This window comes from Poecilia reticulata, linkage group LG14, assembly GCF_000633615.1.
Source record: "Poecilia reticulata strain Guanapo linkage group LG14, Guppy_female_1.0+MT, whole genome shotgun sequence".
Classification (NCBI taxonomy): Eukaryota; Metazoa; Chordata; class Actinopteri; order Cyprinodontiformes; family Poeciliidae; genus Poecilia; species Poecilia reticulata.
Genome location: NC_024344.1, coordinates 13,926,854 through 13,952,272, shown reverse-complemented (window position 1 = coordinate 13,952,272; position 25,419 = coordinate 13,926,854). Strand labels below are relative to the sequence as shown.

At 36.5% G+C, this 25,419-nt stretch overlaps 1 protein-coding gene and 1 long non-coding RNA gene across 7 annotated transcripts in view; one reads left to right on the top strand and one right to left on the bottom strand.

Annotated features, from left to right (window-relative positions):
- The window catches only part of LOC103475912 (Fc receptor-like protein 5), an 18,389-nt gene extending 4,242 nt beyond the window's left edge, over positions 1-14,147 (top strand). For 3 of the 5 annotated variants that reach the window (XM_017308593.1, XM_017308592.1, XM_017308594.1), the window contains 19 exons: positions 289-321; positions 2,335-2,619; positions 3,359-3,616; positions 3,932-4,204; positions 4,979-5,236; positions 5,598-5,870; positions 6,744-7,007; positions 7,309-7,590; positions 8,301-8,555; positions 9,497-9,805; positions 10,374-10,646; positions 11,906-12,157; positions 12,276-12,392; positions 12,514-12,529; positions 12,609-12,688; positions 13,114-13,215; positions 13,313-13,372; positions 13,676-13,732; positions 14,006-14,147. In XM_017308593.1, coding sequence (XP_017164082.1) covers positions 289-321; positions 2,335-2,619; positions 3,359-3,616; positions 3,932-4,204; positions 4,979-5,236; positions 5,598-5,870; positions 6,744-7,007; positions 7,309-7,590; positions 8,301-8,555; positions 9,497-9,805; positions 10,374-10,646; positions 11,906-12,157; positions 12,276-12,392; positions 12,514-12,529; positions 12,609-12,688; positions 13,114-13,215; positions 13,313-13,372; positions 13,676-13,732; positions 14,006-14,085 — 3,527 coding nt within the window. In that variant the 3' untranslated portion in view covers positions 14,086-14,147. The remainder of the gene's footprint in view (positions 1-288; positions 322-2,334; positions 2,620-3,358; positions 3,617-3,931; positions 4,205-4,978; positions 5,237-5,597; positions 5,871-6,743; positions 7,008-7,308; positions 7,591-8,300; positions 8,556-9,496; positions 9,806-10,373; positions 10,647-11,905; positions 12,158-12,275; positions 12,393-12,513; positions 12,530-12,608; positions 12,689-13,113; positions 13,216-13,312; positions 13,373-13,675; positions 13,733-14,005) is intronic. The other 2 variants (XM_008427886.2, XM_017308595.1) reach the window with 2 other exon arrangements.
- LOC108166878 (uncharacterized) lies at positions 5,726-25,419 on the bottom strand. 2 transcript variants are annotated; one of them, XR_001777274.1, is made up of 3 exons: positions 25,171-25,419; positions 7,379-7,510; positions 5,726-5,799 (listed from the first exon to the last, which is right to left on the bottom strand). It is a non-coding gene; the product is annotated as an uncharacterized LOC108166878 (long non-coding RNA). The 2 variants fall into 2 exon arrangements; XR_001777273.1 differs by lacking the exon at positions 25,171-25,419 and adding an exon at positions 20,678-20,738.

The following is a 25,419-nucleotide window of genomic DNA, read 5'->3' as shown; positions in this document are numbered from 1 at the left end:
TGGTGGGAAAACAGAATTTATTTTGATTAATTCTGTCCCACTGAAAATCTACAGACCGTTGATTCAAGCTCACTGTGAATTTATTTTCTTCATTTCGTCATAAAAATGTTTTTGACAGCTTATGATCACTCAGTGTGATCTTGTTTATTTATTTATTTAAATTTTTTTACGTGATTGAATTTTTATTTAACATGTTTAATGTTTGGAGACAGTTATTTCATATTGAGTCAAGTGTGAAGGGGCAGAAAAAATACCCTTTTAATGATTCATTCTTACTATTTATTCTAGTGCTCTGTTCACTCTGCTGTGGACTTTCTGAAGGTAAGAAACATATTTTTGTTCATCTATTTTTCTGTTTTCAGAGCTGTACAAGTTAATACTGTAGTTCAGTTTTCACAGGCTAAAAATGTTTTCATTTTTTGATTAACTAATATACTCAGAACCTATAGCAGCACATTTTTATCTATAATGTAATATGTTAGCATATTAACTTTCACTCCACAACATTTTTGAAACCTGACCTTTGCTAACTTATTTATATTTCTCTCCAAATTTCTTTGCCAACATAAAGTGTGTTTTAATTTGGACAAGTTTCAATCAGTCAGCCTCAATTCACACATTATGCTGCTTTAGCTGGATGTTATTATATGTTCAGATGTTTTTAACACATAAAAACAGAACACAATGCACTTTTCAGCATATATTCAGTTGAATAAGGAAGAGCAGGTTCAACCTTTTTCATGAAGAGCAAAAGCCATTTATTGATCAACACCCAGAAAAGCCAACTGCTTCTCTGGCCCAAGCTCATCTGAGATGGACAGCGCAATGTTCCTGTGATGTACGGGGGCCTATTAATGCCCATAACATGAGCAACTTGAACATCTGTGAAGTTGTGAAGATGCTTTTTTACAGCGCAGGGAATTTCCAGTGACCAACTGGTGCTTTACATAAGTTGGGTAAAGTTGAAAATATCTACGCAGTCTACGCCTCCAGGAAGCAAGTGTTTCGCGCCCAGACGCTCTGTAGGGAGAAAAGAGATGGAAAAATTCCTGGTTTTTTCCAGGTTTTTGAGATTCAACAGGCTTTATCGATGATGGGCAACATGAGACAGATGTGTAACACTAACAGAAGTTACAAAGCTCTGCTTTCTGTTTTTTCTTTTTAGTTACAAATGTTTTTGCCTAACTGAGCTATTTGTAACATTCTGTTTGTCCCATGTTGGTGACTACTTTTGGGTTATGGAAAGTAGTTATTTGTTTATGGTTTTATCATAAGAAACAAAGCAAACATTATTTTATCCGCATATCATAAGTGGGAACAGGGGTGTTAATTTAAGCCAGTGTTTCTCAACCCTGGTCCTCACCGTCCCCCTGCTCTGCATGTTTTAGATGTGCCTCTATTCCAGAACAACTGATTCAAATGATTGCATGACCATCAAGTACTGCAGAAGCCTGTTAATCACCCAGAGATACAATTCAGGTGTGCGGCAGAAGGGAAACACCTAAAACATGCAGGACAGGGGGCGGGCGGTGAGGACCAGGGTTGAGAAACACTGATTTAAGCAAAGGAAATTTCTGTCAGTTTTTCCAGATGAAAACTGTCTTTACAGTCTTTGTTGTTGTTGACAGATTTCAAGCCGACTGTGATCCTACAACCCAAATGGCCTGTAGTTTATAGATTGATTAATTGATAGATAGATTTTAGCGTGAAACAATTTAGTTCTGTTATTTCTGACCACAGGGATGTGTGAAATATTCTGCTAGATGAATAAAAACATGTCTCTGAAGTGAATATTACCTAAAGTTGCTCTGTAATTTATTAAGTAACTTTGTTCATCCTTTAATCTTGAATAATTTTGTTGTAGAAAACAACACTCAAACTTTTAAGGTGACTAGGTTTTGTAAACAAGCTGCTTCCTGGACTAATTAATAGTATTTTTAGTGAATAATTTTCTATTTTGCTTTAAACCCAACAGCAGATAAAACCAGAGCCAAACTGACAGCAGACAGAACAATCATACCAGTAGGGGGCAGTGTGACTTTTCTTTTTTGACCTAATATAAAACAATAAATTGTGTTATTTCTGACCACAGGTCACAGTAAAGTGTAAAAAATTCAGCTAGATGAATAAAAACCGTAGCACTTCTCCAAAAGCACATGCTAACTAAAATAACTGTAATTTACTGTTTAACCACAACTTTGTTCATTCTTTAATCTTGAGTAATAATAACACTCATCTATAATAGATGTCTAAGTCTGTCAAACAGAACTAATTTTGAAGTATTACAAACTCTGATGATGTGATCCTTTTCCTTTTTTGATTTAAACTCAACAGCTTATAAACCCAGAGCCAAACTGACAGCAGATGGAACAATCATACCACTAGGGGGCAGCGTGACACTGAGCTGCTCTGTTGAAGGATCTAGTGACTGGAAGTTTGACTGGTTCAGAAATGGACAACAATATTCCAACATGCAGTCCAGAGGAAACACTGAACCATTCAGAGTCATCAGCGTCTCAGAGGGAGGAGTTTACAGCTGCAGAGGAGGAAGAGGAGGAGGAAGAGGAGATCCAGTTTTTCAAACAGAAACAAGCAATGAAGTCTCTATTCAGGAAACTGGTGAGTTTAGTTAATTTGATGACTGAAGCTCCATTTGATGCCCAAAAATGAAACGTTTCTGTTCATGAGAACAAATTTTATTAATTTTAACTGATAGTAAGTTTTCATTCATCTTCAGCATCTGCAGTTTCATGTTTATCTGAAACCTTTCGCTACGTCTGTCCATATTTAATGCTGAAGGTTTTCTTAGTTGGGTTTTAAAGTCAACAAAAGTTCATATGCTGCTCTTTGAGTTACCTGATATTATTTTTTTATTAATATGTACTGTAGTGTGTAACATCTTACTGCAGTATGTTTTTCTTAGAGTAGAGTTTGGAAAAAATATCACTCACTTATCTTTTCAGTTCTTGCTATCGTTTTGCAATTTGAAGCAAAAGTCGAGTTTTTTAAAAACAAAACAAAAATGGTCAACTGTTGAACATGATGGTCGAAATTAAAGCTTCATAGTGGAGTTTATGAGCTCAAAAACTGAACTGGTTCATACATCACTATCTTTTTTTAATGTTTATATTTAGTCAGAAATGTTTGTTTTAGTTACAAATATGTCTGTTTAAATCATTAGTAGCATACGGCTTTGTTCCAAAACAAGAACTCTACTTCTGCAATATGGTATTTATTTATGGTTTTACCAGCAGAAAACAAGGCAAACGTTGTTTTCACCTGCGTATCACATGGGAACAATATTATTAATCCAAGTAAAGAAAATTTTCCATTTGAAAATTGTTTTATTGTTGATTAGTGTCCAAGCCAACTGTGACCCTGCAGCCCAAATGGCCTGTTTATAGAGGAGAGATGGTCACTCTGAGATGTGAGATCCAGGATGATGGAGGAACTCAGTGGACGTATGAATGGAGACCAACCAATAGAGACTCTCCAACATCCAGTGAATACAGGATCAACAGAGTCTCTGAGTCTGACAGAGGAGAATACAGCTGTGTGGCTAAAAGAGGTCATCAGCTCACAGTATGGAGTGATGCCTTCACACTGACTGTGAGATGTAAGTGTGTCAAAGAGGACTTTTCTTTTTTGACCTAATATAAAACAATAAATTGTGTTATTTCTGACCACAGGTCACAGTAAAGTGTAAAAAATTCAGCTAGATGAATAAAAACCGTAGCACTTCTCCAAAAGCACATGCTAACTAAAATAACTGTAATTTACTGTTTAACCACAACTTTGTTCATTCTTTAATYTTGAGTAATAATAACACTCATCTATAATAGATGTCTAAGTCTGTCAAACAGAACTAATTTTGAAGTATTACAAACTCTGATGATGTGATCCTTTTCCTTTTTTGATTTAAACTCGACAGCTTATAAACCCAGAGCCAAACTGACAGCAGATATAACAATCATACCACTAGGGGGCAGTGTGACACTGAGCTGCTCTGTTGACGGATCTAGTGACTGGAAGTTTGACTGGGTCAGAAATGGACAACAATATTCCGACGTGCAGCCCAGAGGAAACACTGAACCATTCAGAGTTATCTATGTGTCAGAGGGAGGAGTTTACAGCTGCAGAGGAGGAAGAGGAGATCCAGTTTTTCATACAGGAACAAGCAATGAAGTCTCTATTCAGAAAACTGGTGAGTTTAGTTCTATATTGTAATGTTCTTATTGTGGGCTAGTGTAGTCAATTAATAAAGATTGTTATAATTTGTAATATTTTGATAAAATGTTTCAGGAATTTTTCTTAAAGTATCTTCATCCTCATATTTGAGTCTTTCCTGACTTGATCCTCTTTGTCTGATTTGAAAGGTTTTAAACACTTCAAGGATTTTTTAAATTTGGTTTTATTTAAAAGTATTTCTGTTATGTAATTAATATCAATGTTTTCTTGTTAATTAGAAAATAGGTTTGGAAAGAAGGAAAACTGTTAATTTAACTGTTTATAAGCTTTTTTCACTTAAATTTCCATCAGAAATCTTAAAAAATTAGGATTTACAGATTTACAGCAATGATAATAATCTAACATACATCCTAACTAGTCAAAGTGAGGAAACGGTACTACAAAAGTTCACACAGTTTATATTGTCACATACTGATGCTGATATTCCATGAGAAGATTTATTTTAATAGGGTAAATATATTAATATATAAACATAACATATTTGCATGATGTGTTTTTTGACTTTGTTTCTGACAAATATTTGACTGTCCTATTTCATGAAGTTCATAGCTTCATAAATTTGTTGTTTTATTTAAGACAAATTATTTTTACTTGTGAAAAAAACAAATCAAATGTTTCATTTGCACATCACACCTTTATAAGAACTGCAATCCATAGAAATGAAATATTTTCCCTCTTTTGCATAAAATAAGTTTCTGACATTCTTCTGTTTGAATATTATTCATCATAGTGTCTCAGCCGACTGTGACCCTGCAGCCCAACTGGCCTGTTTATAGAGGAGAGACGGTCACTCTGAGATGTGAGATCCAGGATGATGGAGGAACTCAGTGGACGTATGAATGGAGACCAGCCTACAGAAACGTTCCAAAATCCAGTGAATACAGGATCAACAACGTCTCTGAGTCTGACAGAGGAAACTACGGGTGTAAGGCTCGCAGTGATCATCAGATAACAGGTTGGAGCTCTGCCTTCACACTGACCGTGAATGGTAAATCAATTTTCCAGTTTTTAATATTTTCATTAACACATTCCAAAGTGGAACCACAGAAGATCGTGAAATTCCAAAAATTTCATATCTGCATTACTTATTATGTTAGTGAATGGCAAATAAGAAATTATTTCTGATTTTGTACTATATTTTAATAATACTTTTGTTTAGTTTTGTCAGAGAAGCTACTTTATTTAAACTTTTTTTCTTGGGTAAGTTGAATGAGCACATTGTCATTTTTAACAACAACCTGTTCTGAATCATCAAAAACATGTTACAGTCATTTTGTTACAGAAATGACTGTAACAAACTGTTTCCTGAAACAAAACACTTTCTAATAGTTTTTGTTTGTTAAAACCAGGATATAGACCCACAGCCTCACTAACGGCGAGGAATTATAACATACCAGCAGGGGGCAGTGTAGCACTGAGCTGCTCTGTTCATGGATCTGCTGGATGGAGGTTTGACTGGTTCAGACAGGAGTCAGTGCATCATTCAGCTCAGTCCATCAGAAACAATGAACCAGATGGAATCATCAGGGTCTCAGAGGGAGGAGTTTACAGCTGCAGAGGAGGAAGAGGAGATCCAGTTTTTCATACAGAAACAAGCAATGCAGTCTCTATTCAGAAAACTGGTGAGTTTAGTTATTTTTCTGTAATAAAACAAAAACCTGTTTTAAAACATTTGATCTGTTTATTGATGAAGTTTTATTTCTGTCCCTTGTGCTCATTTTCTAATCAAAAGTTACCTAAAAACCTCAGGGTATTTGGTAACACTTCATTTAAAGGGGTGTGCACAAGACTGACATGACACTGTCATAAACATGACATAACATCTGTCATGAACATAAAGAAGTCTTTATGAATGTTTATGACTGGTGTCATGAAGTGTCATTCGGTAAATAATGACACTTTTAATGCAAAGTTGCTCTAAAATGTTGCATTAAAAGTCCATTAAAAATGCCAACTTTGCATTAAATTATCATAATTTACAAAATCATGCAATGTTGGCATTTTTAATGGACTTTTAATGCAACTTTGCATTAAAAGTGTCATTATTTACCAAATGACACTTCATGACAACTGTCACATGAATATTTTTCAAAAACTGGTTCATACATTTCTCCTATTGCATTTAAGACATTAACACATGCTTGTTTTTCTTGTTTTACTAGAAAGACATGAATTAAACAAGATGTTTTATTTGCATATCACATTGTTATGATAAATTGTTGCTTTTTTATTATTTTATTGAGTATTTGATGGGGACAAATACAAGAAACATAAATCAGGTTTACATCTCAGTGCATATTGCTGAATCACAGCACCAATGTCCAGAAGGACCTTTAGCATTTGACTAAAATGAAAAGATGAAATTAACAGCAAATATAATGAGAGACATAACACACTGTGTAAATTGTATTCATGTTAATTGTAATCAGTAAAAATTAAACCTTTTTCCTTTATGAGTTTCTGTCTGTTTTCTGAATGAATATGTTTCGTTCTAGTGTCTCGGCCGACTGTGACCCTGCAGCCCAACTGGTCTGTTGTATTCAGAGGAGAGACGGTCACTCTGAGATGTGAGATCCAGGATGATGGAGGAAGAACTCAGTGGAATTATGAATGGAGTCCAGCCAATAGAAACGCTCCAACATCCAGTGAATACAGGATCAGCAGCGTCTCTGAGTCTGATAGTGGAAACTACTGGTGTAAGGCCAGTGGAGGCCATCAGAATACAGGCTGGAGTTTTCCCTTCAGGCTGACAGTGAGATGTAAGTCAGACCTCCTCTGAGACTGAATTAGTTCAGTTTCTAATCTTCTCATTCACATAATTATAGGTAGAACAGCAGACGACATTTTTGTATTTTTGACCACAGGATGAGAAAACGCCACACAAGAACTCGTCCTCTTCTGTATGTCTCATGTTAATGAATGTTCAGACATAATTTTTTTTTTTTTATAACTTAGGTTTTGTGACAAAAGCTAAATGACTCAGATGTTAAGCTGTATTTATCTCAACACTATGCTTCCTAAAAACAAACAAAGCACTTTGTTGTTTTCTGTTTCTACCAGCAAATAAACCAAGAGCCAAACTGACAGCAAGCAATGGAATCATACCAGCAGGGGGCAGCGTGAGACTGACCTGCTCTGTTGATGACGGTGATGGTTGGAAGATTTACTGGTTCAGACAGGAGTCGGAGTCTGGTACAGCTCAGATAATCAGAAACAGTGAACCAGATGGAGTCTTCATGGTCTCAGATGGAGGAGTTTACAGCTGCAGAGGAGAAAGAGGAGGAAGAGGAGATCCAGTTTTCTACACTGAAACCAGCAATGAAGTCATCATTCAGAAAACAGGTGAGTTTATGTCTTTATTATGGAATGAAACAGCAAACTTCTTTAATGTTATGATCCCAGTTAGAACAAAAAGATCATATGTAACTCCATTCAATGATGACGCCTTAAATCAGAAAATCTGCTCCTGTTCACGTTATATACAGATATTTGGACAACATTGTGACTTTCTATGTTAATGTTGGTTTAGAAGAGATTTATGACAGAAACTGAGAAAAAAATTACTGTCACACATGTGATCAGATAATACATACAGCATCACATTGTGGCTGTATGCCAATTATTTATAGAAAGCCCCATATTTAGTGACATATACTTTGTTTCATCAGTGATCATTTTTGTTAGTTTTGTCAGTTATAATGAAAGATTTTAGACATCTGAAGACATTTACATTCACCAAATCAAGACACAGCCACAACAAACTGGACAGCTCCAGCATCACTCCAAGCCATTCATCCCACTGATAACTTTTTCCCTATTTTCCATATTTTGACACATTTGAGTTAATTGGAGGTACAACTGTGGAAGTATGTTAAGGCCACACCTGGAACACACCGCTTTCTTGTTTGACATGGTTAAAAAAATCATGTCAAACAAGAAGAAAAAAACCTAGAAGAACAAAAGTGTGGTCTGATTTAACTTCAGACAGTGAGAAAAAAGTGTTTGTCTTTTTATCTGACATATGTAAATACATTATTCTAACATGTGAACAGTTCTCATTACACCCACTGTGATCCAACAACCCAACTGGACCCAGATCTACAAGGGAGAGACGGTCACTCTGAGATGTGAGATCCAGGATGATGGAGGAACTCAGTGGACGTATGAATGGAGACCAACCAATAGAAACTCTCCATCATCCAGTGAATACAGGATCACTGCTGACAGCAGTGGAGATTATAAATGTAGAGGAAGACGAGACAGATTTACCTCAACACAGTGGGGAGTCATCAGGTTAAATGTGTCCTGTGAGTTTTTTATATTTCAACTATATATGAATTATGCTTACATGTTTTTCTTTTTACCCGTTTCACTTTAACAAAGAAAATGTCGATTATAATTTAACCTGACATTGAAAATACAAATAAGTAGGAAACACCAGACTGTAGCTTTACATGAACTCTGTGGAGATTTCAGTTGCTTTATTTCTTTGATGAAGAAACATGTTACTGTTTAATAGTGGAATGTTACTATCCAATACAACTACTGAACATTTACTGTCTTTTCACCCATTCTTGTAAAAATCTCTGAGCATTTTCTCAATGACAGGTTTTGCTCAAATGTTGCTCCAACAGCAGAATCCGCCTCTAAAGTCTCATCAGAACAACATGTTCTCTTGGGCAGCTACAGCTTTCTACAACACTGCTAGCAGAATTCCCAAATATCCAAAAAATAAGTTTTTAGCTGATCTGTTAATAGCAACATTGCTTTTATGTTTCTTGATGAATGTATTATATTCTTTAAATTCAAATTTTTGCTCTAATTATGTCTTGAACCTGAAGGTTTAATCTGCCGAAAGCAAGAATATCAACAAAGTAATGTAACTGTCCTATTAAGCGCTGGAGGAACTGATGGCTTTATTAGTGTCACTTCAAAAACTTGGTTGTAATGGTTTCAGCGAACCAACACAACGTGCCATAATTCAAAAGGTTTGCTTCAATATAAACAGATTTAAAACAAATGAACAAGAGAACTGAATAAAAGTAATAGTGACAACTGAACTCCCCTCCCCCCCACAAAATGCTGTATTCATACAGAAAGCCAAATTTTGTGTAATTATTCAAAAAGGTTGTTTTTAACGTTTTAGAAATGTATATTTACATTTCTGTGCAAAATTTAGTATTTTGGGTCAGTGGAAGATGGCAATATTTTTTCACTCAGACGATCTCTCTCTCTCTCTCTCCATCAGCGTCTCCCCCTCAGCCTGTCCTCTCTGTGTCTCCATCATGGCTGAATCCTGGAGCCTCAGTGACTCTGAGCTGTGAGGGTTTGGAGCATCAACCAGCAGGATGGAGGTTCTTCTGGTATAAAGCTGTTCCTGATCCATCCAGTAGCTCCTACACCTATGAGCTGCTTCCTGGCAGCAGCAATGGTACTGAACAGAACTCCTTCATCATTAATGGACCGACTCAAACAGCAGGATTTGTGTGCAGAGCAGGAAGAGGAGAACCAAAGTTTTACACTCATTACAGTAAACCAAAGTTTATCTGGTTTGCAGGTCAGTTTGTGTCTGTTCTGTCCAGTAGGATTCATGCTTTCATTTTGGATTCTTATCAGATGGTTCACTATTCTTTAACTTTCCAAAAAAAAAATTCTGCGGTGCAATGTTGTTTTCTAGTTCAAGCAAAACTTAAAGCAAAGCATATTTCTTGTTTGTGGATGCCAATGAGAAATAATAACGACCCGTCTACATCTCCCTGTGGTATCAAAGTAGGTCTTACCCTTTCACAAAGTAATTTTCCCCAAATCATGGACCAAATTTTTTGATTAAAAAGTGTTATTTTGGGTTCCCCTTATTTATATTTTTGAAGTGGAGAAAAAATAGCTGGTGATAATTTACCAAGGGAAGAGAATGATTTTAGTTTTATTACTTCAAAGCTCTGGAACTTTGAGACGATGAATTCCTTTGTCACTTTTAAAAAAAATATGATTAAGGTCAAATTTATTGTCTTTTATTCTTTGCTATGTCTGTAATTCACTAATATTTTTACAGTTCATCAGTTGCTTTATATTAACAACTGTTGAGAAAGAGACTATACGAATATTACTATTTTGTTATTTTCCAGATCCTCATCCAGCAGCTTCTCTCTCAGTGAGTCCTGACAGAGTTCAGCATGTAATTGATCAGTCTGTCACACTGAACTGCAGCGGGAACGACTCCAAGTGGAGAGTGAGGAGGTTTACAGAAACGACTAACCCTTCACATGTTCAGTGCTCCAACTGGGGAACGATGCATGGATCCTCATGTACCATTAACAGACTGGAGGATCACAGTGGAGTTTACTGGTGTGAGTCTGGATCAGGAGAATTCAGCAATGCAGTCAATATCACTGTACAGCGTAAGTTATGATGTAGGAATTTCTCTTTTTACTTATTCTTGTGTTTAAAACACAAGCTTTTATTCAGACATAACCTGTTGCCATCTAGTAATTTCTTCTTCAAGTGAATGTTAAACAATTATTAAAGAAAACGTGTTTTCTGTTTTGTAAACTTGTGGTCCAAGAAAGTTTTCGGAGAAATAATGTTTTAAAACTACGTCTCTTACAGCTTTGTTTAAACTATCACTATATTGTACGTACTGCTCAATGTACCAATAGAAGAGAAACAACTTACTGTTGCAGGAAAACAGAACATTCGCTGTCACTGGTGGCAATGCTAACTAGCCTGGCAGGCTCTGGTGTGAGGAACCATGCAGCTCTAGCTTAGCAGAGTGCAAGGAGGGGGAGTGTGAGCTGCGTGTTCACAAGGTTGATTCACAGAGCTGAGACCCTCCTCCTGACTCTGATTGGTTGTTTCTAACTGGGAGCGGTGTATTTCTGCGCAGAGAAACTCAGGATTTTCACAGATTATCAGTCGCGACATAGTGACAGTTTTAGCATAAATGGAAAAAACACTTTTTTTAAAATTTACATACAGAAACTTTTAAACATAAAACATTCAATCTTAATACTGGAAACTTCCAGAAATCAATCACAAATTTATTTAAAGCATAAGCGGTTAAGTGCAATTGTAATAACAGTTCAAAAATAACTACTGTCTAATTGCTGAGAAAATTGTAACATTGTTGTATTTTTTTTTATTCATTACTGTATTTTCCGCACTATAAGGCGCACCTAACAACCTTCAGTTTCCTCAAAAGCCGACAGTGAGCCTTATAACCCGCCTTAAATATGGACCAATATTGAGCCACAACAGGTCTAGCAACTATGGTAAGCAGCCGCCGACTTCATTTTGACCCGTAGAAGAAGCACGTGGTGCATGCTGGGATAGTTGTCAGAACGCTGGTTTGTTAATAAAGTTTGACTGACCTATCTCCACAAACATGCTGTGCGCTACGCACCGGCCCAGTCGCGGAAGGTTCTCCTCGCCGACCGGAGTCGGACTGTTTTGTTGACATTCCATTTAGTGCAGCTCCATCTAGTGGATGCATAACGTAACTCCAGCCTCTACTGTAGAGTGTATTCTATGCGCCTTATAGTGCGGAAAATACGGTAACTTGATTTGACATGCAGCAATGTAAAAAAAATAAATAAAATAACTTTGCAAATACTTAACAGTTGAATGCTCATCCACTGGTCATATTCTGTCTGTTTTACAGTTGATTACTATGATGGTATTATCCTGCTGAGTCCTGTTCATCCTGTCACTGAGAGATATCCTGTTACTCTGAGCTGCAGAGATAAACAACAAAATCTTCTCTCCAATGTGTTTTTCTATCATAATGATAAACTCATCCATAATGACAGCAAAGGGGAGCTGAATATTTTTGCAGTGTCAAAGTCAGATGAAGGTTTCTACAAATGTCAACATTCAGGAAAAGATTCACCAAGGAGCTGGATGTCTGTTAGAGGTGAGGAGGAGGAAAATGTTTGATGGATTTTATTCAGCAGTGAGGATGTCTGTTTGGATGTGATGTAACATCTGGTGATTAATACCTTTGTTTTCCTTTCCATATTTTCTATTTCCAGTGACTGTATCCAGTCCTGTCAGCTCCTCGTCTCCTTTACTGCTGATCATTGGACCCATTAGTGGAATTATTCTGATTATTTTTCTGCTTTTGTTGTGGCGCTACAGGCAGCCCAAAGGTTCGATCACACTGGGTCTTTGTTTATTTAATCTCTTTAATCAAAGGCATATACTTGTTCTGTTCTATGTAACAAATGATTTGAACCACAGAATAAGTAACAATAAATGTCTTCTCCACAGATTTATGCTCTTTCAGGTCAGTACTTTACTTTCCTATATAACAAACATAAATCTTTATAGTTGTTTGCCGTAACTTTTCTCTATTTATCTTTTAGATCAGAAAAAAACGATCAGAGGTCGACCACCAATCACAGAGCGGAGAATGAGATCAGTGACAGTAGCTCTCCTTCTCAAGGTCAGAATTTAATCAGATTCTTCTCATAATGCTTTTACACTTTATTATTTTTTGTAATCAACTTACATATTTATTCAGTATGTTTAATATTTGTGTGTTTATGAGTACAATCAAAATAAACCACCATAAAACTGATCTATAATGACACATTAAACTTACCAAGAACAAAATATGAAATTCAGTTTAAATGTACCAAAAATGATTTTAGATAAAGACGCAACATAATCATCTTGAATAATTTCACCTTCTACCTGTATGACATTAACGCTAATGGCCTATTAGGCTACTTTAAAAACTGTTCAAAGAAAATAAATGAAAATATCAAGTACAACATGTGCAGCAGAAAGCCATTAAAACCTTTGTCTTTTAAAACCGAGCAGCTCATGTTGTTTCTTTGACCGTTTTTTTTTTTTTTTTTACCACAGGTGCTGCTCTCTATGGATCAGTCAAGCCTTTTGAAGCCGCTGCAGCTGAACCCAGAGAAATAACGTACGCCATTATTAAGTTCAAAAAGCTGAGAAAAAAGAGTGAGTTCCAAACACAAACCTTGTACAACAGAAGATGATGACTAAATTATTTCCAGCTTCATGTCGCTGTTTTGTTGATGTTTGACAATCTCAACAGAGAAACCACGTAAGCCTGAGGAACGCGTTATTTACGCTGAAGTGAAAACAAGAGCTGAAGGTAAAGTCAGCTCAGACAGTCGGACTTTATATTAAAATGTGTCCTTGTTTCATTACACTGCAGGTTCGGATCATCTAATGTAGTTTGGTTTCTGCATTTCAGAGTCTGGAATAAATGTGCTGCCTTTTTTTTTTGGTAAACTATATAGTGTAAAACATAGCTGCTCATTCTGGTTTCAGCATCTACACTTTGTAATCTAGACGTTAAACAAACACAACGTTTAATTTTAAGTTCTGTTGATATGATGCAGCCTGTGTCCCCAACCAGATTCCTGTGTCTGATTAAATGAGTTTCCCGTTTCAGAAGTCGCTCCAACCTACGCTGAAATCAATAAGAACAAAGCCAAGCAAGACAGGAAAGGTAACAGAGTTTGCACTCAGTTTCTCATATGCAACATATTTAATCAAATCCTTTCAGGTTTTAAATTGGTGAGATATTTTCACCGTAATTCCCTGTTCTAGTAATCTTTTTAGCATTTTGGATGTATGACTTGGCAAATTTTCCTCTCTATACAATAATTTATAACTAATGGCGTACATTTTGTACATGGACAGTGTTAGGATCAATATGACTTTAGGAATTAAATTCCTGCTTGTTTTTGTTTTCACTAATTCCAATTATCTTCATTCACAGAAAAACTTGCAGCAACAGATGAATCGGTTTATTCTGAAATCAAATCAGGATCAACTCTGGACGATGAATCTGCCTTGTAGCACGCTGTGCTGGTTCAGTGTGTGTGTGTGTGTGTGTGTGTATATACACTGCTCAAAAAAATAAAGGGAACACTTTAACATTTAAGTGAACACTGAAGTGTTCCCTTTATTTTTTTGAGCAGTATATATATATATATATATATATATGCTTTGTGTTTAATATGCTTAGAAGTTCATGTACATGCTTCATGTTAGATCAACATTGTCAAGTACAAGACTTAGCTTTCAATATCTTGAATATCTATTTTCATACTTTTAAATATAATTAATATATGTTAATATATGTCTCTGACCCAAAATGCTGCAAAAGTGTGAAATAAATGATCATTCATTTCCTCAATTACACACTTAATACATAGCTAGCTGTATTAAGTAAAAATAATACTGTAAGGGTTTCAGTATTAAAATCTATATCTTTTGGAAATAAACATAATAGAATTGTATTATACTGCAGTCTAAGCACTGTGTACTTTTTAATGACTTTTCATTCTGTTCAGGTCTTGTTTGTCGTTTAATATTTCTACAGTGCTGAAGGCAAAAGATGGGAATAATTGGCTGAGGTTAATAGGTGAAAAAATAAATGGTGTTACTTCTTAGATTAAGCGTTAAAACAGCTAAGCTGTCTTTATTTGTTTTTACAAACATGTTACATTTAATAAATGTCACATTTTAATGTATATTTTGTGTCCTATTTGTCAGTGAAAAAAGAAAACGCCAACACTGTGAGCAGTGCCGAGCAGAGAGGGCACATCTAACCGTAGTTTAGGACAGAATATTAATAAAGTCACACAGCTTTCAGAGTTTAATGAACAATTGTGAGATATACAACTAGAATTATTACATCTTAACATAATAAAAACATAACAGCTGCCTGGTAATATTAAATATATTGTTCACTACCAAAAACTGCATGTTGATCATGGTCGGAACCTTTATCTTTTCTGTTCTTACCTGCGGTACTCGTTCTGACCCAGTCGGTCAACAATCCACTACCTTTGGCTGCTTCAAGCAGATAATTTAGATTTTGTTCTGACATCTTTCTTTATGTGGCATCTTTGAAATAAAAAAAGCAAAACATAATGAATTATGATCAAAACACTATATTAACCCTTTTAGACACTACCAATTCTTTACCCTGGTGTTTAAACCAATATGTTTTTCAGTCCATAACACAACATAATATTAATTTCAGAGAAAATGAGACCTCTGCTATGGAGTTCAATTTGTTTCACAATGTAAACTAGCCTCAATTAAATAAAATAAAACTGATCAAGACTTTTTGAATTGCAACAATTTTTTAAACAAAAAAAGTTTGGCTTCAAAAACTTAACACTTTATTTGAAGGGGTGTGCATAAGACTGACATAACACCTGCCATGAATATAAAGAAGTCTTTATGAATGTTTATGACTGCTGTCATGAAGTGTCACTCGGTAAATAATGACACTTTTAATGCAAAGTTGCTCTAAAAGTTGCATTAAAAGTGCCAACTTTGCATGCTTTTGTAAATTATTATAATTTAATGCAAAGTTGGCATTTTTAATGGACTTTTAATGCAACTTTTAGAGCAACTTTGCATTAAAAGTGTCATTATTTACTGAATGACACATGACAGCAGTCATAAAAATTCATAAAGACTCGTTCATGTTTATGACGGTGTCATGTCATTCTACACCCCTTCAAATAAAGTGTTACCAAAAACATTTTTTAAATTAGAATCACAAATTTTTATCTCATGAAGTGAAATTTTTTTTTTGCAAAACAAACTTTTTTGCCCATGTCATAAATCTTTTCTTGCTATTCTAAGTTTTTGTTTGACTCAAAGTTTTGCTTGTGATTCTCACATAATATTGTGGGCAGGGCCTAAAACTTCTGGTATGTGCAAATAAAAGTTTGTTTTGCAAATAACTTTTTAAGTTTATGAGACAAAAATTAGTTATTTAATTTGAAAAAGTTTTCTATCAAAACTTTTAGTTCAAAAAAAAAAATCGTTACAATTCCAAATGTTTTGATTACAATTTTATTTTACTTAAAGACTTACTTAGTTTTTTTTTCATTGAATAATTGTGAAACAAATTTAACTTCATAATCTGTGAATCAGACTAAACTTACTTAAATCTGGATTGAGTTTTTTCCCCCTTCATTAATGACACTTGTATTAGACAATACATACATTATTAGATAATGTATGTATTATTATTGGATAATACATCCAATAATCTATTATCCAATAATACATTATTGGATAATAATGTATTATTATCCAATAATACATACATTATTGGATAATGTATGTATTGATTATTACTTACATTATATGCATCATGGTAGCTCAGGGTGAGTTATTTTAAATTCTAAATTATTATCCTTAGTGGACTTTTATTTATTAAGTGCTATTCTTCTTCAAGTTACATTTACCTAACGCTAGAATAAATGGCTTCAGAATAAATGCCTCTCTGCTTAAATCGCTACTCCGTGCTGAAGAAGAAACAATACTTCAACGTTTTCCGTTATCTGACAATTCACCAAAAACTTTATTTTCAATTCACCAAAAACTGTTCTGTAATCTGAAAAGGTTTGCTACGTTGAGCTATGCAGTTCGCAGTTAGCCGCCTTATATCACTGTGCAAGAGGCAACTGCGTTGTGTGTCATGGGCAAAAGGTCAAAGGTAACAAGGTGACAGGAGGGCTTATTATGTTACAACAAAAAAATACAACCAAAAACCCCAACAAAAAACCCCAAATAATTTCAGTATTATTAGGGGCCTGCCATAGCAATGCATAGGGAGAGCAGTGATTGACTTGCTCAATCACTGCTCTCCCTATGCATTGCATGGCAGGCACCTATTGTTCTTCACCTAATAGAATGTCTGTTTATTATTTATTTTTCTTCCCTCAACCGTAATGCGGCCCGAACCGCTGCGTGCACCCCCACAAATGTGGTATCAAAAATTGCGGCTCGATCACGGGAGGGGAGCCATTATTTCTGGTGGGATTCGGAGTTACCACGACAACACAAATTAGGTAAAAAGACCCCCAAAAACCACATTCATTTCAATGGAGCGAGATCCTAAAAATAGCCCATTTTTCAGCAACAACTGTGTCATCATAAATTCACGTAGAAATTCCATTCAAACTTCAGTTTGTAGATACGCCCGTCATCTTATCTAAAGTGAAGACGGTACATCGATATGAATTAAGGATTGTCCACAACTAGTCTCCAAGCGACCTAAAGTTTTCGATTTTTTGGAAAGTTAAGAGTGTGACTGCCTCTCCGCTAGTGTGGGAAAGAGTGGATTTCTGACCCCAAAATAATTTCTAACTCGCCTTCACACCCACAAATATCGCCCGATTTGCCTGAAAGTCGGTCAGGAGGTAGATACGCATGCCTGCTCCGGTAAAATGTTTTCAAAATTTCCCTAGGGTGTACGGTTTTCTCTCCAGGTGCTTTCGACCGATGTGGCGCGACAGGATAAACTCACGCTCAGACCCATCTTTCTCCATATATTTCTGAAAAATGTCAGACCTGAGCGCACATCATATTTCTCTCATCGCTGTTAATACTGTGAGTGAGGTAGAGATATGAAACGCGGGAATATCGGAGACGACAAATAGCCCTCTCATACGCTTCGAATGGTTTTCGAATACGTGTTACGGTTCCTGAATGGGAAGTTGTTCGAAGTGCTTTTTTGTGAGAGAAAGGCTTGTTTTAAACAGAGATTTCTCTCACCCTCTGTGCCACCAACAGGTGCAGGGAATTAATTACCATAGCGACGGAACACAGGGGGTTGAGCAGAATGTCATAACTACAACATGGCGGAACTGTCTGTTACTAGAGAGGAGGACTTGGCGGGTATTGAGAACTACTTATGTTTTGAGCATTTTACAACTGATTTAACCCAATTACTATTACACATGAGGTTAGTGTGGCCATTTCAAATTAAGCTTAATGAAAATTTCAAAATAAAAGCCTCAATAATCCTCTCAGGTAAGTGATATTAGCTTTTATTATCATTTCCCCTCAAATTAGTTATTATATTAGATTGGAAGATATAAGATATAATATTAAAATGTTTTCAAAATGTTGCTAGGGATTATGGTTTTTTGTCAGGGTCCTTCAGACCGACGCTGAGTGTCTCAAGTATAGAATGACTCCAACAAACTGTCAGACAGAGAGCCAGCCCAGGTCCAGATAATTAATTACCATAGCAACGGATCCCAGAGAGGCAGTGAGTAGTCTCACAAAGAGGCGCCGAAGCAGGTCTCACAATGCATTGTGGGAAGAATACATATTTCCTGTGACTATTCATATTTTGCTTACATAAATTTAGTATTTCTTTGAATTTTTTAATGGGAATTAAAATACTTAGTATGAAGCTTGAAAATTTTCGAGACATAAACAATTACCGACTGTCTTTATTTTTCTTTATTTCAGACCGCGAGTGCGAAGTTTATAGTCGTCAGTCTGGAACTGAATTTTGTTGAACACTGGGTTCAGCTGTTGTACTGTTGCAGTGAATCAGATCAGCTATAGAAATATAGTGATAGATCTGAGTAGAACTTCTGTTGTTGGTCATTAACAGAGTGAGTCAGTGCATGACTAAAGGCGGGGCGATAGTATTAGCTTTTTATCACAGGTTATTGAACTGATTTTTGACAGCCAGTACATTAGCATTTTTGGACTACAATTTAGCTCCTCTTAGCATTGATGCTAATATTAAGCATCAGAACACTTTTCATACTTATTAGCAACATTTTGTATAGTGAATGGAGTAAGTAATGACAGATGACATGCTAGTGATGCCAAACATGATACTGATAGCAATCATGCTAACATTAGCATTTTGGCTAATTTCACCTTATGCATTAATTTTAACAAAATTAATGGTCCAAGTACAGCTTCATCAACATGTTTCTGACTCTCCATAGGTTTTTGACTACAAGTTAGCTCAGCTTAGCATTGATGCTAATGTTGAGCATCAGAATGCTTTTCTTGCTTATTACCAATGTTTCATATACTGAATCAAGTAAGTAATGACAGACAACATGCTAGTGATGCTCCACATGCTACTGATAGCATTCATGCTATTATTAGCATTTTGGCTCATTTTAGCTTATGCAACATACTAAATGGTACGAATACAGCTTAGAGAACATGCTTCTGACTCCCCGCAGGTTATTGACTACATTGCAGCTTTCTTTAGCACTATTGCTCATTTTTAGCATCAGAATGCTTTATTAAAAATCTGACGGGCACACTTTGGCAGGCCCCATAAAATTTCTGCAGGAATTTTCTAGTTACTGAAATTACAGTCTGAGGGCTTAGGAAATAATAATATTACTAATATTATTTTTTCTACTACTACTAATAATAATAATAATTGTTATCATTATTATTATAAAAATAATTTACCAAATGGGCACTTGGGGGCAAGGAGCCAAAGGGGCAGTTGCTCAATACCCCTCTACCCCCCAACCCCCTTTGCACGTGCCTGTTTGTCAATCACCAAAATTTACATAATGTTTTTAATCTGGGGGGAACCGGAGCACCCGGAGAAAACCCCCCACTATCACGAGTAGAACAGACAAACAGAAAGAGGCGCCTGGTTGAGAACCAAGACCTCTTTTCTGTGAAGATGCTGCATCACCATGACATTTATTTATTTTTATCTCAAATGTGAGATGTAATTTGGAATTTTAAATGGTTCAGGACTGACCTCTAATTAAGCTTCTTTCTTTTCTCATCTCACAACAAATTGACTTCTTGTTTTGTTTCCCCAATTTGAACTGTTTGCAAATTCAATTTTCTAGATATCAATACTACCTTTTTGAGGACAATTTACATAATTTTTTTAATCTGGGGGGAACCAGAGTACCCGGAGAAAACCCAACATCAACACGGGAGAAAAGACAAACTCCCACAGAAAGAGGCGCCTGTTTGAGAACCAAGACGACTTTTCTGTGAAGATGCAGTTTTAATCATTGCATCACCGTGCTGAACGTTTTTTTTTTTGGTCTAAAATGTGAGATCTAATTTGGGCTTTTGGAAATCTGGGGAAACAGGAGTACCCAGAGAAAACCCAGGCCATCTCTTTTTCGGGCGGGGGGGAGAGAAGGATCTAAAATAAGACATGTATTTGGGGTTTTGCAAACAGTTCAGAACGTAACTAGAAACTTTTTTCTAGTCGCTTGTTACAGAGGTTTCCTTGCTTTTCTTCCAGTTTTGTGGTTTCAAGAGCCTCAAACTGTGTCATATCTTTTTCCACACTGATCTTTCTTTGGCGACTGCCTCTACTGGTTCCTCTAACACAGGGGTGTCCAAAGTGGGTCCTCGAGGGCCGGCATCCTGCATGTTTTAGTTCTCTCCCTGGTTTTACACACCTACATCAAATGATGGCTCATTAGATGCCTAAGCAGAAAACTGACTTGCGGAGGAGATTGTTACTACCTCCTGGAAGAGAATTAAAACATGCAGGATGCTGGACCTCAAGGACCGACTTTGGGCATCACTGCTCTAACAGATTTTCCACACCACGCTCTGTCACTTTCATGGGTTCCATGTAACTCAGCATGTCTTCCACAAAGTCATTTACCTCCTTAGCAGATGCATCAGGAACCTTCATGTCCTCTGATAGTGTTTCCTCTAAGAGACGGCCAGATCCATGAATGCAGAATCAGAAATGTTTCTTACAGGCAGTGGTGCCCAAAGTGGGTCCTCGAGGGCCGGTATCCTGCATGGTTTAGTTCTCTCCCTGGTTTAATGCACCTGGATCCAATGATGGCTCTTTAGAGGCCTAAGAGGAACATAGACATGCTGAGTAGGTTGTTACTACCACCAGGGAGAGAACTAAAACATGCAGGATGCTGGACCTTGAGGACCGACTTTGGGCATCACTGCTCACCAGGGTAGTCTTGTTCATGACTGTATTTGACGCTTTGCCACTTTCCTTACATCTATAAAGAAAGTCGTCTCTTTCTTTAAGTTCATTTTCAAGAATTTCCAGCTCCTTTTTGTATCGTTGCTGGACAGCCATCAGTTCTTTTAGTAAATGATCTCTCTCAGCTCCAAGTTGGTCGATAATATTTTGATTACTCAACATTTTCTGTGAGCACTCCTCCATCTTTTGATCAATGCTCTGCTTGTAGATTTCGGCTTGATGTTTTATGTTGGTGTAAGAAGTCATCGTCTGCTCCAGAGCATCTTGGAGATTGAGTATCACCCGAGTCGATTCCTGCTGTAACAATGAAAACTGTTCAGCCATCTTCTGACTCAGGTTGTCGTTTTCTGCTCTGAGAGCCGCAATGAGCTGAAGGTTATTTGTTTTTTCTAAACTGACTTCTCTTTCCCGATTCAGCTGATTATTATAACCTTCTACTTGCTGCCTCAGAGCAGAAACTTCTGATTCATATCTCCAGTTGAGATCTTTGTATGAAACATTGATCTGCTCCAGCTGACTCTGCAGAAGTTTGTTTCCTGCAGACAGGAAATTTTCTCTAGGAGATTCTCTTTCTCCACTCTCAACCGTTCAATCATTTGTTGGTCCTGATTGATTTGGTCGTCTTCAGGTGCAGATCGACGCTCCTCTGCTGCCATCAGGTCTTTCTCCATCTCCTTGAGCTGGCTGGCAAACATCTCCTTAAGTTTTCTCTGTTTCTTCAGCTCAACTTTTGTGTTCTCCAGTTCTCTCTGGATGCAGGCCAACCTTTGGTTTTCTTGGACATCAGGAGCAGGTCTGTTCTCCTGCAAGGGCTGCTGGTATTGCCCATCTTTAAAATCACTCGGCTGGGGTTTCCTCCCACCGTTGCATCGTTGTTGCTTTCGATTTGACGTTTCTCTAGGAAATAGGATGTAAAGGTAAAAACAATATTTTCTCTCTGAGTTCATTCTAAAGCAAGAAAATGAACTAAACATTAAAAAAAAATTTAAAAATGGAGTTATGGGGATGGGGGGTGTAAACAGCTTAACGACTCTACTTAGCATGTGAATAGCAACAGGAGACCCACATGAATCATCAGTCATTGGATGAAAAAACAATGACATCACAATTCATTACTGACACGTGATTGGTTGGTAGATATCTCCCTATTGGACACACTAGACCTTTATAATTACAGCCTGGTTAAGCCCCTCCTTAATAAATTATAAAAAAATAACCCAGAAATAAAAATACACCAAGCACAAGGCATAAGTTTATATTTTTAATTTTTGTTGAAAAAGAAATATGTACAGACATGCATATAACACACATCTACAAATAAATAAATATTTAGGGTTATCTTCAAGTCTCTCTTGTAGTTTGGAGCAGAGGTTGCCGAGCTCCTGGCTGCAGAAACTTGGTGGTTTCACAATCCAGCCCGATACACCCTCGAAGACGCCATCCTCTTCATCAGACATGAGGTCAATGGTGACACCTTCCCAAAAGGAAATYTCCTCTGCTGCCAGGACGCTCTCCCTCGCCTCCAGCAGCTGTTGACACAGAACAGACATTAAGTCATAAAGAATCTTTATGAAAACATAGTGTTGAAACTATACTGACATTTTAAGTGCCTTGGTTTAGAAACACCAAATATGGGGAGGTGTAATCCATTTGTCATTGAAAACTATCAATTCCTGAATATCATGTGAACAAACATGATATTTAACAAAACATTGATAAAAGTACTTAAGTGATTTGTCATTAACCATTGAGGCTACATTAAAATTATTGCACACCATCTTGTCCCAAAATGTTACAGCTTCTTAAGAAAATGTAATGTTATTTTTCTTTTCACTGCTGATTGCATTCATACACACATATAATGCAAAAACACTGATCAGTTGTGCATGCATGCAAAACTGATGCATTTGATGCAATTGTGACATCTCTAGTAATAAATCTTACCTGCTTCTTTCTTTAGCTACATCTGGATGACTGGCAGTAGGTCCTGGATGCAGCTGGAAAACATTTTTGTGCATTGTCAATACATAGCATAATTACCTTATGTACATAAACAATGTTGAAGCATAAAATATCAACATTCTAAAATAGTAGATACTCACACACAGTTGCATCTCTGTCCTCATCACGGACATCAGAACGTTCAAGAAGAGTCTGACACAAATGTGACTCTCATTCTGTGGAGTCTGTGGAAATAAATGTAAAATAAAAAAAATATTGTAGCAAATATATCGCTTTCTCAAAAATACGTAAGTAAATAAGTTAAAATTATTCTCAACCAATCATTATACAGTCGGGAATCAACGCAGTGATTATACATACCAGCTTCATGACTTTGTCCTGAGATGTGTCCTGCGTTCGCCATTTTGTAGATCTTTACTGCGTTCCACACTCTGCCTTGCTGTACTGTGTTACAAAATAAATAAAATAACGGGAAGATCAGTTTTCCTTACAAATATGCGAGTGTTCACTATTCACTAAATGTGAAATCATAACTTACTGAATTTCTCTTTGTCCTGGTGGACTCTGGTCTGGGATCTGGCTGGTACGGCTTGGCCATTTTTCAGGTCTGAAAAAATCAAAGAAGATGCGAGTATTTATAAGAGTTCAGAACATCAAATGTAATAGAGATTACAATACAAAATCTCATCCTACACTTGTTTCGGCATTAAGAAAACGACAGACCGCTTTATGTAAGAAACAAACAAACAACTGGCCTCGCACCACGTGTTATTTATAAAAGCTTTCTTACCGTGAGTTCCGCCTTGTTGGACCGCCGCGGTGTCATCTGTTGTTTTCCGCCGGATCATTGCTTAATATCAGGACGATACTGAAAAGGTAACTCAGTGAAACAGGGCTTTTTCCACCATTTCACACAACCCACGGGTATTTTCGTTCATGTTTAGCAGTAGCACTCGTTAGGACCGGTGCAAATCTTCCTCTGGAGTTTAATGGCAGCTGCTTGACTGACTATGAAAGCGCATTACTGCCACCAACTGGACTGGAGTGTTAAATGAAAGTTGACAGAAAAAAATACGTTCCAAAAGTTATTTTTTCAAAAGTTACGTGACAGTATATTTTATTTTTATTATAATTAATTGCAATTAATTATATGTTTATTTACTCAATTCTACTTTGAGCCGTCTCCTTTTTAGGTTATACAGAATATGATTCATAATCCGTGAGTTATATTTAATGCTTAACTAACAACTTTAAAAAAAGAATACAAATGTTTATACTCTATCAGAAGGTATCACAAACTTTCAACCATTTTGTTCTTCAATTTGAACTCGAGAGTTAAGCAACTGAATACTGAAAAATCTGTAGTTTCTTAAGTCCTGTATTGTGATGTGGAATGACCACTACCACTCCAATATAGCATGACTCTGGGTCTTTAAAGCAATCAGTGAACATTAACTTTAGTTTGAATATTATTCACAAAAATACTTTATGTACTATCTACCACTCTGGAACATGGTTTTTATTATTATTTTTGATTACGTTGTGCAATTCCTCCCATCACAAGATAAATCTTCAGATAGGAGGAATGTCAAAGTAAGATCACGTTTCACAAAAGTCTATTGTATGTAATCACGCATATTCTTCTTTTATATCTTCAATTCAACCAAAACTAAGTTTTTCAGTGCTCCTAACACACATGTAATATATATTTTAATGGATAAGATCGATTGTTTTCTCCAAACATACTTCTTTATGGTGAACAGAAATTAAAAAGGATTAGCTACAAAATGAATAAGAGTCAGAAGGCGGTGCTCAACAGTTGATTTGCATTTGCACTCAGCAAATTCATTTAAATACGAAAACCTCTTCTAGGCACAAGGGGAGGGGGGTGATAGGGGAACACAGGCACACAGCGTTTCTGACCATTTTTGGCAGTGTTCGACTCTAACTAAAACCTCTTGCCGAAAGCCCTCAATCTCCATGCGCACGGCAGAACGAGGTGTCAATAGCTGACGAAAATCCCATTTTTCGTCCTGTGAAACAGCCTCCATTATAACATGAAGCTGAATGATTGCTATAGTAACAATCATACAAGTCGCAATAAAATTATTATGAAATCAACGTAAGTTATATATCTCTATTGCACTGTTTATAATTAAATGAAGATAATTAATGAGCAAACCTACCACCAGCTAGCAGCACTTAGCAGCCTTCATCCCTCCGGGCTCCTTTTGTGACACACATTTCATTTCCATCGGTTGTTGTCCAGTTGTGTTGTCGTTTAACTCGGATTAGGACGTCACCAGCTTGAATTTACAAAAATTAGTAACTATTGTCAAGGCCCTCTCTACTTTTAAGGCAATATTATGCGAGTAAAAATGGCGAATTTGAACAGGGTCCGTTATCTTCCCTGCATTCAAGTTTTTTCTTCTCTT